This window comes from Natator depressus, chromosome 9 (assembly GCF_965152275.1).
Source record: "Natator depressus isolate rNatDep1 chromosome 9, rNatDep2.hap1, whole genome shotgun sequence".
Lineage (NCBI taxonomy): Eukaryota > Metazoa > Chordata > Testudines > Cheloniidae > Natator > Natator depressus.
The window spans coordinates 36,090,794-36,107,674 of NC_134242.1; the positions used below are offsets into that span (position 1 = coordinate 36,090,794).

At 40.4% G+C, this 16,881-nt stretch overlaps 1 protein-coding gene across 1 annotated transcript in view; it reads left to right on the forward strand.

Moving 5' to 3' along the window:
• CUL3 (cullin 3) overlaps nt 1-8,101 on the forward strand; it is a 100,304-nt gene extending 92,203 nt beyond the window's left edge. Inside the window, exons 15-16 of the mRNA XM_074963921.1 lie at nt 5,848-5,993; nt 6,941-8,101. Of these exons, the coding sequence (XP_074820022.1) occupies nt 5,848-5,993; nt 6,941-7,072 (278 nt within the window). The 3' untranslated portion in view covers nt 7,073-8,101. The remainder of the gene's footprint in view (nt 1-5,847; nt 5,994-6,940) is intronic.
• Nucleotides 8,102-16,881: the final 8,780 nt, after the last annotated feature.

Here is a 16,881-nt window from a genome sequence, read left to right on the forward strand (position 1 = left end):
CCTGATGTGCTGAGATACCACTGAGCCTGCCTGTTATGCCAACCTGGGCACCCTTTTTACCTGTCTTGCCGAGCCAAGCTATTAAGCTTCCTCCAGCACACACACAGGCAAGGCCACACCAAACTGCAGAACAAAACAGACACTGAGATTAGTTCTGGGAAGGCTCATTTTAAGGGATTTGCCCCAGCACTCGGGTGTCCACCTCCCTTGGAGTGCAGACCCAAAGATATATTTTGAAATCCGCCTCCTCCCTCAATGTGGAGGAAGGTATGCACAATTATGAATTGTACACACGGGGTTATGTTATAAACAAGAAATAAGTTTATTAACTACAAAAGTGAATTTTAAATGAACATAAGAGATAACAAATCAGAAAAAAGCAGATTACCGAGCAAATAATCCTAGGTACGCAGGCTAAGATCAAAATACTTAAGAAACAGGTTACAAAATGTAATTTCTTACCCTAAATGGTGTTTTAGGCAGGTTGAAAAGTTTTCTGTGGTTCAGCATTCCAGTTATATTTCTTTTCAGACTGGACCCCTGTTTCAGTCTCCACCCCCCCCCCCCCCGCCTTCCCTTCAGGTGGCTTTAACAGTCTTTCTTCTTGGGCAGACAGGCCATGGAGAGGAAGAGTCCCATTTGCCTTCCTCCCCACTCTTAAAGAGGATTTACATAAGGCAGGAATCCTTTGTTTCCCAAACTTGATCCCCCTTCCTTTACCTGGGATGTCTTGTAACTTTCCACTGTAATGTTTAGTATCAGGTGACAAGACCACCTGACCTAGTAGTGTCACAGTTACATCCCCAGACACCTCCAAGGAGGGAGGGAGAGTAGTATCTTCATGGTTTTGTTGTTCCTTCCTGATGGCTCATCAAATTTGATGGCCTGTCTGGTGGGTGTCTTCCCAATACACACCCAGTTGTAATGGTTACATAGTCCATATTCCTAACTTTAGATACAGAAATAATAAATGCATACAAATTGGATAGTCACTTTCAGTAAATTATAACCTTTCCAATGATACTTTACAAGATCCATCTTGCATAAAATACATCTCAAATGTGATATCCATATCATAAGCATATTTCCATAAGGAATATGGGGTGCAACGTCCCACAGATACTGATTGATAATACAACCATTATATGCTACCCAAACAGATGAGGAGGTGCATGGTCCAATAAATTTGGTCAAGAAGTAATGAAACTCTGGGAACTTGCATCAAGAAGGGCATTACTACTTTTAATTTCAGTTTACTGCTAAGCACTCAATACCTTTTGGCCAGTCATCTCAGGATTTTTTCAAAATCTCAACTGGTCTCTGAAGAACCATCTTTCAAGTTTGGAGTATTCCATCAGTCAGCTAATTTCAACAAAAGAAATGCCATCAATTCTGTTCTTCATGGGGGCAGAGTCTCATGTATGCATTTCTCTCCTTTCATCACATATGTGAGGCTCAAATTGCAGCAAGACCATGCCAAGATAATTCTTCTAGCTCCAGCATGGTCGAGACAGTGTTAATTCTTGGATCTTCAAGCCAGGGCTCTCAACTCCATACGCAGCTCCCTGCTGAGAGCCCGGCTCCCCCCACCCAGCTAGGCTCCACGCCCAAAGTCCAGGCAGCTCCTGGTGGGGCTGCGGTGCAGCTGCTGGGCTCCCTGTGGGCAGTACCCAGGCTCCCAGTGCGGAACTGGTAGCTAGGTGGGCGCAGCCCGGCTCGGAGTGGAGAGCCCAGGGGTAGCGGGGCTCTAGCTGGAGCCGCCCATCCTCCCCAGGATGACAGCTCAGCTTTTTTCTCAATATCACGGCTCCATGCTGGAGCCGTGAAATTGACAAGAATGACAGCCAACAACCGATATAAGTAATGCACGGACACTGCATCGCCCTAACTAAACCGACATAAGCCCTACACCTGTCATGGAGATGAAGTTATTATGTCTGTGTAGTAGGGCACGTACGTCAGCGGGAGCAAGGCTGTAGTGTGTACACTGACCTAATTAGGTTGACATACACTGCTATATGTCAACCTAACTCTGTAGTGTAGACCACGCCTAAGTAATACTTAACTAGTTCTTTCCCTATTTTAGCCTCAGATTTTCCCCATTTACATTGGTGGTCACTGCAAGAGTTGTCCAATCACTGCTAACCTATTCTGGTGAAAACTGAAACAAAAAGGCATGTAACACTTTGGTCTTTGCTGCATTTTCTGTTACTCTTTCCCTCCCCATTGAGCAATGGGCCTACCCTGTCATTGGTCTTGATCTTCTTGTTTCTGATGTATTTTTAAACTGTTTTCTTGTTAGCCTCTATATTGCTAGCTAGTTTAATCTTTTTTTGTGCTTTCACCTTTCTAAGTTTGTCCCTACATGCTTGTGGTTTTTTTTATATATATATATATTCATTGTTCATAATTTGACCTAGTTTCCACTTTTTGTATGACTCAATTTTGAGTTTCAGGTCATTGAAGATCTCCAGAGTAAGCCAGGGTGGTCTCTTACCATGCTTCCTGTCTCTCCTATACACTGGGATAGTTTGCTCTGTGCCCTTAATCATGTCTCTTTAATAAAACTGCCAGCTCTCCTGAACTCTTTTTTTTTTTTTGCCTTAGACTTGCTTCTCACAGCATCTTACCTACCAATTCTCTGCGTTTGCTGAAGTCTGCCTGCTTGAAGTCCATTGTCTTTATTGTGCTATTTTCCCTTCTGCCATTCCTTAGAATCATGAGCTCATCATTTCATAACTTAGACCCAAGCTGCGTCCCACCATCAAATTCTCAACCACTTCCTCCCTATTTGTCCGAATCAGTCTAGAACAGCCTCTCCCCTAAATGCTTTGTTCACCTTCTGAAATAAAAAGTTGTTTCCAGTGGATTCCAAGAACTTGTTCAGTTTGTCCTCCAGTTCGGGGAAGATCTGTTTTGGGGGGAGGGGGGGTTCTTTCTCTCTCTCTTTTTCTCTCTTTCTTGCTAGCTGATGGTTTCTAGACTTTTAAAAGAGATTTCATAATTCTTTCCCTGGGTAAAGGGTGCATTGCCACCTTGGAATCTTAATATTGTATTGGCCGCTTTAATGGGCCTTCCATTTGAACCTGTAGGCCACCTGTTCTTTGTGTCGCCTGTGTCAGAAGACATCTTTTCTCATAGTCATTACGTTAGCCAGAAGAGTGGTTGAGCTTCAGGCTGTCATGGCAGGACTCCCATATATACTATGTTTTCAAAGATAATGTAGCTTTGTGGCCACAGCCGAAGTTCCTGACTGAACTGGTATCTGCCTTTCATCTGAGCCAGACAATATACTGACTGGTTTTCTTCCTTCAAAACCACACTTACACAAAGATGACGAATATATACGTACTTTGGAAGTAAGGTGAGCATTAATCTTTTAACTGGACAGGACTAAATCTTTCAGATTGACTCCTTGACTGTGTATTTCTTATGTTGATAGAATGAAAGGTCACATCACCGACAATTTCTAGATGGAATATTTCCTGTATTATGGTAGTTTATGGAGAGCGAACACACCACCTCCACAGAGACCGTCTGCTCATTCAATCAAAACATAAACTACTTCAGTGGCTTTTCTGAAGGACAAATCCATGTTGGATGTTTGTAGAGCTGCCAGTTGGCCCTCAGTGCATACCTTCACTCATCATTACACCATCGTGACTGCTCTGAGATCTCATGCAAATTTTGGGAAGGCTGTGTTGTGGTCACTGTTAAAGTCACTCTGAGCCCTACCTTCTAACAGTACTGCTTTGTGAGTTATGTCTGTGTAATACACATGTGCAGCCACTTGAAGAAACAAAAACTATTACTTACCTGTTTTGTCACTGTTTTTCAAGATGATGTTGCATGTGTGTATTCCACTAAACCCTTCCTTCCCTGTGCATTGGAGTCCTGTTTCATATTTCTGGCGTGAAGGAACTAAGGGGGATGGGGGCAGCGCTGCCCTTTTACAGACTCAGGAGAAGCCATGAGTATGTGCAGGGTGCATGCAATGCCCTGACGGGTACTTCTGCAAAATACTCTTTGGCTCCAGCATGCTGGGTGTGCTGGGAGTGCAATACCTGTGTGCAACAACATCTTGAAGAATAACAGTACAGGTAAGTAACCATTTTTGCCTAGCTCACTAAAGTTTTGAAGTTAAATTGTTTGTGAAATATGTTGAGATGCTTGTATATGTGTATGCATATGTGAGTGCAGTGTGTTAGTACTTATTATTTATACACTTCATGTATGAACTAAGATCTATCTAACCCCTATCCCACAATATACAGTGGTAGCATTTAAAAAGCATCTTAAAATATTCTGTAATTTTGAGAGAGTGTAATAGAACGTATCACTGGGACTGGTAGTCTCTCAGGTACGTTTTAACTGCAATCACTGTACTTCTCTCAGGCCAGACATTGCAAATATTACAGACATTCTAATCCTTTCCTAACAGTGGATGTGGACAAGGCTGCAAACGTCTTAAACACAGCAGTATGCTCTTATGATTACACTACATATATGTTGTTGCATAACCTACAGTGGACTTGGGTGTCTGCAGATGCAAGCAAAATGCCAAGGTATCCATGATTTAACATGTCTACCTTGGATGGAGTATTCTTAAGGTGGCAGAGACACAATAGCAGGTTACAGGTGTTTTAGAGCACCTTAATTAGGGCCTCACATACTCCGTGGCACAAGGGGACCAAGTTCTGTGGCAACACCTAAATTCCAATGGGATACTAAATTATTCTCTTACTGTGCGGTCCTCTTATTCCCATCACCCTTTGCACTACATAAACAAGTACAATATGGCTCTTAATTGAAAATACTCATTGATGCAAAGTTCATACAGTTATTTTCATCGGATATTATATTTGAGTTTTGGCCTCTTGTTTTCTCTGCTAGCAGCACAGCAGAACCAATTCTTGACTCCATGAGAGGATGTATCTTGCAGCATTCTCTAGTGAACAACTGAAAAAGAAGGTTCTTTCTATCCTTAGCCAGAGGGAAGGCTGCCATGATGTTCAGGGTTTTTGAGTGGAGAGAGTAAAATGAGAAAAGAGGATATTAGAAGCTAGAAGAATCCTATTCGAAAGCAGGAAATATTGAATTTGTGTATGGGAGAAGAGGTGCCCAGAAATAATAGCTGTAGGGGGAGAGAGACTGGAAGCAAGGAGAGAAATAAGAAATTGGTAGAAAATGCACAAAATCCAAAAGGGGCAGAGAACAAAGTGAATAGGTTGATTTAATATTTTTCTTTTGGCTAATTATCTTCAGCAGTTTAACTGGTTGGGAAAGTAAACTTGTAAATAAAATTCTGTCCCTTTCCTTACTATGCTGCAATTCCCACTGTAATTGAAACATTGCCTTAATTGAAACAGTCTCCTGACAAGCAAAGGAAATAAAACCCAACTACGCTGTCAGAATTTTTTTCTTTGACACAAACTCTAAATTATGTGCAATTTAATAAGAAAACACCATATATAACCCATAGCTCCAAAATTAATGTGGCAAAATTGGAGTAATTTTAAATAAAAGAATCTTCAATCTGACAGTAGCCAAAAAAAGTTTTGCAAAGTTCAGTACTGTTTGAAAAGCAGAGAAGTTTACTACATTAAATTTTAAACAGTAAATAGCAATTGACAACACAGTAACACATACATAGCAATCAATGCATGTGTAAGTACTTTCTTACATGTCTGTCTTCTTGAGGCCACATTTCATTAAAAACCACACTTGAAAATGTTACAAACCAAGAAACTTAATTCCACTGTGGGTGAAATTAAATTTTGTGCATGTTAATGTTACTGAAATTAATAATTTTGACTTTTGCTTAAGGTATTTCATCTTCTCTTTTAGTTGCTGCCAAACAAGGGGAATCAGACCCAGAAAGAAAAGAAACAAGGCAGAAAGTAGATGACGACAGAAAACATGAGATAGAAGCTGCTATAGTGCGGATAATGAAATCTAGAAAGAAGATGCAGCACAATGTGCTAGTAGCAGAGGTAACATCATATATAGTATTGAGGCGGTTAAGAGGTTAGGAAGAGGGCACATCTTAGATTTCTCTGTCAGTTGTTACTCTTCTGTTAATGTAGCAAAGTTACAAGGCCTTGTCAGCTGTTAGATTTTTAAACTGATTCTAGAGAGACTTTATATTTTTATCTCATACCTCTGGAAGCATAGATGTATTTAATTCCTTTAGTTCCTATTATGTCAACCAGTTGCTTATAGTACAGTGGTTTATAACAAAAAAACAGTAAGTTGACTGCAAAAGATTGATATCCTGTATTGAACTTGTAAATTGCTAAACACGGGGTCTTATGAGCTGCCAAGGGGAGTGAGTTTCAAAGAGTGAACCTTTTGTAGGGAGAGTCCTGACGCTCATAGTTACTAAATTTGAAGGCTGTACAGAAAACAAATGTCTTCCAGCCAGTTCTAACTGCCATGATGGGTGTAGGTTGAGGGCTTCATGACGAACACTCAGTTGCACCAAGAAGTGAGAAAGCTGACGATTAGGAAACTTCAGCACAGAGTTCATGCCAACCATTCTTCTTGACATAAATTGATTGGCTGCTGGTGTGAGGAAGGATGTTTTTCCCCATATGTGTAACTGCTTAATGGCCTTCCCTGGTGCATTATTAGGTTTTTGTCTTTCTCTGAAATATCAGCTATTGACAAGAAAGGAGGTCCAATATTGGATGTGATGGACCACTGGTACAGAAATAAAAAACAAATTAACTGTTATATGGATTAATCTAATTTCTATTACAATCTCAACATTTTTCTCTTGATTAGTACCTGAAGTGTGGAGCTGGCCATGTAAACTTTAAAGGTTACACACAACCTGTTCTAACATGTTTATGATTATTTTTAGTGTGCATTTGTGTTGTGCAGCCTAACGCATTATCATCTGCAATACAGCATTAATTGTTCTTCTTTTATGTCCTAGGTAACTCAGCAGCTGAAAGCCCGATTCTTACCAAGTCCAGTTGTTATTAAAAAACGTATTGAAGGACTTATTGAGAGAGAATATTTGGCACGAACACCTGAGGATCGCAAAGTATACACTTACGTAGCATAAAATGCGTTCAGCAAATTTGATTTATTCTTGGACTATACTCTTCGCATGAACTGGGAAGTTCTTTTAAATCATTAATATTAAAGACGACCATCTCTTCTATTAAATTACAATACATGTTCTAGACCATGCAGATCAAGCCTTTTACTCCTTTTGAGAGTTTTCAACATCAATTGATTGAGCTTCAGGCTTTTCAACGTTATCCCTGTAGAGATCATTCTTATAATTCCTCGGGAAAATGTGAACGTGCTGCGTTTGTTTTCAAAACTGTATGAAAACAGAAAAAATAAAAACAAATTTAGAAAATACAGCTCATTAAAAATAAAATTGTTGGAATTTCATTTCCCCAAATCTTCAGTGTTGATGTAAATGTGTTTCTGTAGTGTTGCTTAGCACTTTGCGCATTGTATAAGTTGGGTTTAAAAACAACACAACTGGTAAGACAGAATTCCCGGTTATATTGCTCTGCTTCAGACATTTCTTTAACTAGCCATGTTTAATTTAAATATTTGGTAAATTTATAAAGACCCAAGAATACAATTTTAGCATGCTTCACTCTTCCAGCTGCACTCATTATTGTTCTGGCAATATGATCAGGAACCTTTTTGGGCTCAGAAAAGACCGTAATAATTTTGGCTTTCCCTTCTGTAATTTGAGTTCTTCCAAATTAAATTCTATATTGATTAGGTTTGTTCTGGTTTCTTTATAGGAAAAAGGAAAAGGTTTTAGTGTGTATAAACTGTATAATAATTTTTGCTGTTGTACTCACTGCTGATAGTGGATTGTACAGGGCGATGTTTTTATTTCACTTAATGTAGACACAATAAATTTAAAATAAATGGATTTAGTGTACACAAACCACTAATTCAGTTGTTTTAGAGCACAGGGAGTACAATTTGTTGAACTAAATACTGCCCCTTGAAGAAACACACCAAGACTACACCTTGTTTATTAATGTCATGACCGACCAGAAGGTTTTCCACCTTAAGTACGTATTTCAGGAGATTAAAGTGAAGCCATTGTGCACTATTAATTGTTTTAAAATGCAATCTGAAAATGCAATAAATATTCTTACTTTAATCTTAATGAAATCTTCAGTTCTTACAGCAAAACTTCTTTCAAATATTGTCAATGTGGTTCAAACCGTGGATTTCAAAATTGTGATTCATGGGCATCGTTTTTCTTTGATAAGTCCGTTTCACTGCCTGCGGATGTGTATTGTACTAAAGATTCTTTTGATTGATATAGTTTTGACCTTACAAACAGTGTACTCTATTCAGCTTCTCTTCCATAACTATGGTTTTCTCCATTTTTCATCAAACTACTGTACTTTTATTCTCGGTTCTCCTTAATTGTGCTTTTTCACAAGAAAAAAATACAATTGGGAAAGGCTGCTTATAATATAGACACCAATTTGGAGTGTAAAAACCTGGTTGATGATCATGAAGCATTAAGGTACTGCTGGTGCATTTGTTAACTGTATCTGACAAAGGTTTCTGTTCAAATATATGGTAAAGTATATCAACGTAATTTCAGTATGGATAAAGATGCCACATAGCTGTTTCCATAGCATTTTGGCGATGTTTTTACTCTGGTCTGCATATGTGTAGATTGATTTTACTTTTGTTTCACTGTCCGCATTTGACAGCTAAGAAAATATATTTCTATCTCAAACATTTTATCTTGAATATTTTGTAATTTATGCAACATGCTTCAAAGTCCAAATAAAAGAGTGTCTTTCATTTTATCCCCAAAAGTTCCAAAAATTTTGACTAGACCAGTTCTGAGTGATCAGAGTGAAAGAAAACTCCCAGGCTTCAACATTTTCTTTGTATTTCACTAACTTCTGTTTCAACATTGATATTTGGCAAGCAGCCAGACTGGAAGGTCTCTGTGGTGTCAGTTAGTAAATACCTGTGTGTATATGAATAATATATTTTAAGTGACAAAGGTATTTATTTTCAATAATGCTATGGATAGGTAGCACCCTTCCATGATTGTTTTCCAAGTACAGTACACATACTAAATGAGATAACAGAATTATTTCAGAGTGCCTCTATGGACTGTTGTGTCCTAAGACATTTAAAATTTTCCCCAAATATGTGCTTTGTCTCATGTTTTCTGATGCGTACCTTTTACAAATTTTCCATAAAGGGGTTTCTTTTCAGATACAGGAAAAAATTGTTAATTTTGTTAAAAGGCGTTGATGTGGTAAAGTATCAAAAACCTAGACATTCAAATTTAACACTATATAATCTGTGTTTTTGAAAAGAAGGGGGGATGGAAAAGTGAAATTCTAATTCCATTGAAATCAATGGAAGTTTTAGGATTTATTTCAATGGGGATAGATGTTAATGTTGCATGTGTTGTAGCTCTTGGCTGTCTCACATTTAATGTTATGTGTAAATAATTGTGTGTAGTTGTGTAGCTAATGTTTTTTAACCTACATAAGCATAGTATGTGAAAGGATAGCAGGGTAATTTAAACCTCCTTAAGTAACAAGGAATGAAATTTTTTACAATTTAAAATGACTAGAATTTTAAAGAGACAAGATGGGTGGGATAATACTTTTTATTGGACCAACCTGTGTTGGTGACAGAGACAAGCCTTCAAGCTACATGGAACTCTTCAGATCTGGGCAGCTCTGTGTAGCTCGAAAGCTTCTCTCTGTCAGCAACACAAGTTGGTTCAATAAAAGACGTCACCCATCTTGTCTTTCTAATATCCTGGGACCAACATGTCTACAACAATACTGCAAACAACAAAATTTTAAAGACATTAATGATTTTAAAATTTGCTTGTGTGATCCTTTGAAAAATCTTACCCATAAACATTAAATGTGAGGTAATGAAGCAGAAGATATCTTTATGTATCAAGATGAGGATATTCAAACTGAAGTCAGACTTAGAGAACAGCAGAAAATTGCTACAGCTCCTTTTAAGGTGAGTTTAGTACTGTGTTTTTAGAATGTATACATGTGAATTTAAAATGTCTTGTGCAAACTGTGGAAATGTCCTGCTGTTCCTTATCTGATTTCACTTCTGATCTTCTTTTCTTAATGAGTTAGGCTCTTCCTACTGAAATTTATTAAAATGGCATATATAGAGTTTACACAGCTGTTTGTGTTGATGGAGAATATGAATATTATCAAGCATTGTTAAATACTGCTATGTGTAATTCCTTTATTAAATTTATTTTTTTATATTCATCTAAGACAGTGAAGTGAAAAATTAAAAAAAAAATACCCTGCAGTTTTTCTTGTAAGATCTCAGGGCAGAATTTCAAACCAGTGGTGCCTAAAATTACTCCTAAATCCATATTTGCCAATGGTGCCTAAAATTAGACTTCTAAATCCATTTTTAGGTCTCTAAACACACATGGCCAGACTTTAAGATGTGCTGAGCATTCCCACGCAAACTGTAAAGTAATAGTTAAGGTTGCATGACTGCAACTTCAACAACACATGATAAAAAGTCATTGCATCAATAACCACCCCATCTACACTTACCGCTTTCACTTCTCAACTTCAACTACCTGCCTTCCCCATCCACATCGCCACTCTGAGTTTTCTTTTATGAGCTTCCTTGTAAATTCAAAATTTATACCATAGTGTTAGCAGCAGCATGGTTTAGTGCAGTGGTCCCCAAACTTTTTATTGCATGCCCCCCTTTATTTCTGTCTGTTCCCTCCCCCCTCCACCTTCCCCCTGGGCTGGAAGCGGGGCTGCGCCTCCAGGGAGGGGCACGGAGTAAGGGGGCCACAGCTGGGGCTGGGAGCAGAACCAAGGCCAGAAGCGGAGCTGGGTGGCGCTCCCTCCTCATCCCATGTGGACTGGCCCAGGCCCCAGCCGCCCGCCCTCCCCCAATGTTCCTTTGCACCTCTTAGGGGAGGCATGCCCTACACTTCGTAGACATCTGGCTCAGTGGTTACAGTACAGGATTGGGAGTTAGGAGGCTTTGGTTTATGAGCAGCTATGATTCCCATTTGCTGTGTGCCTCAGATAATCCAATCTAAAAAATTCCCCCATGCCTACAAAAGTATGTGAGGAGGTTAAGCTTAATATTTATAAAGCAGATTCAGAGTCTTGGATGGGAAAGTGCGTAAGTTTAAATGGTGATAGTTGTTTTTTCCCCTAGACTTTTTGCAGTCACACAAGTCATTACAGGAATCTTGAACTTTCCTTTTCCTTTGTAAAAGTGAATTCAGTGCTGGGGAAAACCTGCTCAGACAGCCCCGAAGCCCTTCACATAAATCCCTCTCCCACTCAGTTCTAGTGTATACTGGGATTTTATAATATTATCAGGAAATCAGCAACTGCAAGATACCAGTGTTGTGGACCTGCAGAACAAAAGGGATAATAAGCTAAGTGCACCCATTGACTGAAATGCCCTTTATCTATGGATTGAATCAGCTATTACTGTAGTTTTCTGATGCCCTATATAAAATATCATATTTTTTTACCATTGCATTGTTCATGTTGTCTCCTTAAGTGGAGAGTTCCTTAATTGTTCAGGAGAAACTTGAGTCATTCTGCAGCCCTTATTGAGGAAGGCTTGCACAAAGAGAGGAATCCTTTCTTGTGGTCCAAAGTAGCCACAACTTGGACTTTTCTTTGATCTCCAGTTGTAGTGCATGGCACACATGAGGACCTGCCCCATAGGTGACTGGTTCCTGATAAATTCATCCTGGGCTCCAGCAACTGCAATGTTCCCGATAAATCAGGTTACAGGAGAGGTTGCCTGTATTTTGGAAGCATGCAAAGTGGGGTTAGGAGGGGAGATAGTCCAAGGAGGATCTCTCCTCGTACAGTGTTCTGCAGAATGAAAGATTTGGAGGGCCATTGACTTGCAACTTCTGTCCTTCAGTATATTGAACAACTTGATGGACCTAATGCACAAAATGTATTTAGTGTTTTGAATCTCTGCAAAGCAAATTCACTTCTGCCTTGGCCATGTATCTACTGTGATAGAAATGAAAGTTAGAGAAAACTGGATTATGTAGTTTTAGACGACAATAGCTAGTGGACGCTTAACTAACACTGAACTCAGCACTGGAACAAATGACTGTGAGAAAACAGCGACATGATGTCAATTCATGATAAGTGGAGCATACAGTAGCTGACACATAGCAACATCCATATAGCTGATGTAATCAGTCCATTTATGTTTGGTAGGTACACTTAGTTTCTTTAGGAGTCACAAGTTTGTCGAACCATGTCTCTGTAACCTGTCTTAGATTTTTGGTCTAACCTACTTACATGACAGAACTTGCTACTGCTAAACGACATTGCTGTGTTGACAGCAATGTGAGTCAAGCTTACAAAGCAACTTCATTTCTTCCCAGGCCTCTGTTACTGGATTAAGAATTCAGACCAGTGTTGATCCCTTGAAGCTAGTAACATTTAATGCCACTAGTGAGATAAAAGTTTGCAGGTCCATTTTTGGTAACAAAGTAGTACCGTATACCTGAACTTACTGCAGTGGTATTTTTATTGTTGATGCTTTATTACATATTGGATAACTTACATTCATCACAACCATCCACCATGCAAAAAGCTCTTTTTATTACAAGCACAGCAAATGTTGAGACACTCTCCAATCACATTACCTTTCCATTCAAAGCATACCCCCAAACAATTAATTACCTGGTTTAATTCACCTACGCATTAATTTACACTCTAGCTTGAAGAGTCCTTAAAAGAAGGTGGCAAAGGGCACTTCCAAAGTTGAAAAAATGAAATTAAAACAACCAATAAACTTTGGTCCAGCTAGCTGTCTTGCAGTAAGCTGTACACACTCACTGCAGGTATGTGGCATTTAAGTGGTATTTACAAGTGACACCATTTTTGCATTGTAAATAATCATTGTATCGACTGCCCATGGAGAATCCTACAGCAGGGTCAGTAGAAAAGTGCATTTTGGGATACCAAGTAAAACAACCAGTACACAACTCTGTGGTTTAACACAGCATCGATTATCCTCTTTGCTTGGTGTTGCTGTACCATCATGTGCAAATGGTTTTATTTAGGGCTCTCTTCCCTTGACAAGTTGATTTACCACTTTGATAGAAAATTTGGAGATGCCTATGTTAGTTAGCATCAAGAGGTTTTGACTCTGCTCTAGAACTGAGTTACCAAAAAGTTCATATCCAGTAATCCTTAGGCAGATGGTCTCATTATCTACCCTGCTCTCTGCTTTTTCCTGCTGCTCCCTATCCCCTTCCTATTTTGTTACTTCTGAACTTCACACTTTTCCAAGGGCTACTACATTAAAGCCCATTAAGGACTTCATAGTGGTGCACTCTACATTTCTCAACCCCAGTTCACCACTTGCCACATTTGTCACTTCCCCCTTCTTTCACCTGTTCCCCACTTCTTTTGACTTTTGTCTCCTGAGCTACATGCACAGAAGGGGAATGTAGTAGTAGAAGGGACACAGCTTTGTACGCTCCCAGTCCAATATGGATATAATATCTGGAGTGATGTAGATTAGACATAGATTTTCTCTTGTATTTTTGAAATGAAGAGGTATACTTAATCCACTGGCTTTTAGCTTGAGTCCTGAATTCCCGTCCTTACAGTTTCTACTCTTGTCTAATTTACTCTGCTGACTTTCATTTTGTTTAGTCAATATTTGGGGTACCACTCTTTCTGCAGTCCTTTGTGTCACAGCGTGGATTAGTTCGTAGTCAATAGCTCCTCCCTTTCCCCTATCTTTTATTTCTATTACTGGTTCTTCTTGCTTTAAGATAAGGCACATGATTGTATCAAATCTTTTTCTTAGTTTCTTGCTCTGCTCCAGACCCTTATTCAGACCTCATTTTCTAGATGCCCAACTTGTCTCGCCTTTTAAAGGTCCCTGACTTTCAGAAAGTGCTGATTAGCTGCCCTCTGAAGATCATGCTCTTAAGGTGTCTCAAATTGTGCACTCAAAATCACTAGTCACTTGAAAACCTTGGTAAATTGTATATATTTCTTGTCTATTTCCCCATATGAACTTGGTAAATTGATTCCCTTCATGACTGCTTTTAATTAAATGGATTTGACATCTGCTTCACAAGTACAAATAAATGCTCAAAAACAGATTTTGTTTTGAAGCCTTAGTGATGACCATTAAAATACCTTCTAATCAACTAGGGTAAGTATTAAGTATAAATATGGAATAACCTTTGGCCTAATTTTTATTCCTTTTTCAGGAAAGATACTATTTCTAAACAGTGGGCACAATTTATAATAGCGGGTTCTTAAAAGGCCTGGTTCTTTGATACTTAACCTCATCTATATTAATCCCACTGACAACAGGACCAATAGCTGCAGGATTGATCCTTTAAGGAAATGATCACTAGCAGCTCCTCCTGTCTATTCTGTTTAACTCTCAACTCTTTGTGGTTGAGAGGAGGCAATATGGGTATGAAAACATGCAATCCCTCCAGAGAAAGACTGTTAGTATTTTAAAACACTTACCTCTCCATTTTCAAAGCCTTGCATGGGCTTTCAGGCCTCTCCTGTTCCAAGTCAAGGTGAGCAACGGCGCTAGAGTCCAGATAACTGGTGTTTTCTCTGGCCAAGGGGAATTCAGTTAGAAGCTCTTTGCAGTGCCATCCCCTGAATTTTAAAAATTTTGCCCATTCTACTTGAGAGCTCAGTGTAGAGGCCAAATGTTATAGTGCAGACCAAGCAGTGTTGCCAAGGCCAAGAGCTCAAGCTGTAAGAAATTCCCAGTAGAATCAAGGGATTAATTTAAATGCCAGGAGATTTTTCTTTATTAAAAAAAAAAAAAGTCAGGGCAGAGCAATCCCCACCCAATTTTTGAAAACACGTAGGAGGAATCCCTTTAACTTCCCTATCCTACCCCAATTCCACAGCACTTGTGTGATCACTGCAAGACTGACAGTAAGTTTAAATGAACACACAACCCAATGTAAAACACACTTATGTACACATACAATGCAGGGCCTGTCTGTGAGGAAGGAGAAGCCATTCACCTTCCAATCTCGGAGTTGGGGAAGGAGCTGGCGTTCTTTACTGCTTTATAGTACCCCTTCCTCCTTCCAGTCTTGCATTTACCAGCCTCTTCTTTCACTCTTCTGTCCCCTAGCCTCTTGTTGTCTTTCCCCTCTCCCAGTGTCCTGCCCCACAACTGCCTCTTCATTGCGGCTGGCCAGGAATTTTCCAATGAAACCTTTTTTGTCTGAAAATGCCAATTTGTTTAAATGAACCTATTGATGGGAAAGGGTCAGTTTAAATTAATCTCCTAATTTTGGGGGGGCGGGGACCGAAGAAAGTACTTTGTCTGAATGAGAGAAAAGAGCTGTTAGCCCTACATCTACCCTCTCTTTGCTTGACTGAAGAGCTCCCTACAACAGGGCTGCCACGTCATGCATCTCATGCAACAGTGAGCATTTGGCCACCCTATCACATGCTCTTGCATCTCAGTGGAGACGTTGTGCATGTGGCTGCAGACATTTGCCTGCAGTCCTGCCTTTGCATTGCTAGAAGTTGTTGTGGTACCTGGTAAGCAGCCAGCCTGGTGTGTTCACTGTTCTCCCAGCTGGATCAGGGCAGAGAGCAACCAGCCGGGAGGCGGTGGCAGCAGCTGGAAGCAGGGCTGGTTCTAGGGTGTCGTATGACTGTACCACTTGGTTTTTTTTTGTTCCTGCTGATTGGCTGGCCTCCTCCACCCCACCCCCGACCCCTTGCTGCTTGGGAGCAATGCTGAAAACATTTTGCACCCTAGCTGCCACAATGGGCAGGGCCACTCCAGGCTGGAGGAGAGAAGGTGGAAGCAGAAACAGAACAAGGTGAGGGATGTGATACCTGCACCATGCTCCTTCAGGGGTACTAGTACTCCTACATTCCCCCCAGGGGTCCCCTGCACTCACTGGCCACCCCTTCCTTTCCCACTCCTGCTCCTCCTGTCCCAATACCATCAAGCACCTGTCCTAGCTAGAGCTGCCAAGTTTTGTGCAGCTCCTTGTCCTACCCTTGCCATTGCTTGCGGCAGCGTGTGTTACATATAGATGCATATATGTAAACATTTGTAGCCCCTCCCCAGAGGCGTGGCTCAAGCCTCCACCCTGGTGCTTGCTAATCTGAGGGCTTTCTCCCCCCTCCTTGCTGGGGTTGGCTCCTGGGTTCTTTGTTGCGACATCTGGTGCCTCCAGGCAGGGTGACGCCTCTCTGTGCCTGGAACACAAGGGGTGCTGTCCCTTGTAAAAATGACTGGTACTGCTACTCTTAGCCCAGTACACCAGAAACAAAATACACACCTCAACAAATGAAGTGCCACACCCAAAAACACCAATGTAACAAAGGGACACTTTACTGGGGACAGAAAACAGAGGGTCTAGGGAAGGAAAGAGTCACTGTTAACTAATAAACGATAAAACATTAATAGTAGAACATGGTCCCCACCTCCTAACATTTCACAACTGTACCACCAGCCCCAGGACCCTCCTGGCTCCTTCTCAGGCAGAGGGAACACGTAGGGCCAGGCCTGAGATGGGTGTAGCAGTGCTGCAAATGTTGGCAAGCTTAAAGAGAACAAAAAGGGTTTTGGTTACTTTGTTTTCGCCTACAAGTGGGTCCCCTCCTGGCTGCCTGGGTTGGAGTCCTGTGAAGGTCTCAGCTGGCTCAATTCTCTGCCTCGGTTGATGCTGCTCTCTGCTGGGCTGGAACTGTCTGACCACACGCTGGATCCTGCAGCAATTCAAAGTCCCCCTTTGTGGGGACTGGGAGCTAAGCAGAAACTTTTGCTTCTCTCTCGGCTCCAAACTCAAAAGCTCCAAGAGTGAAACTAAAACTAATTTGTCTT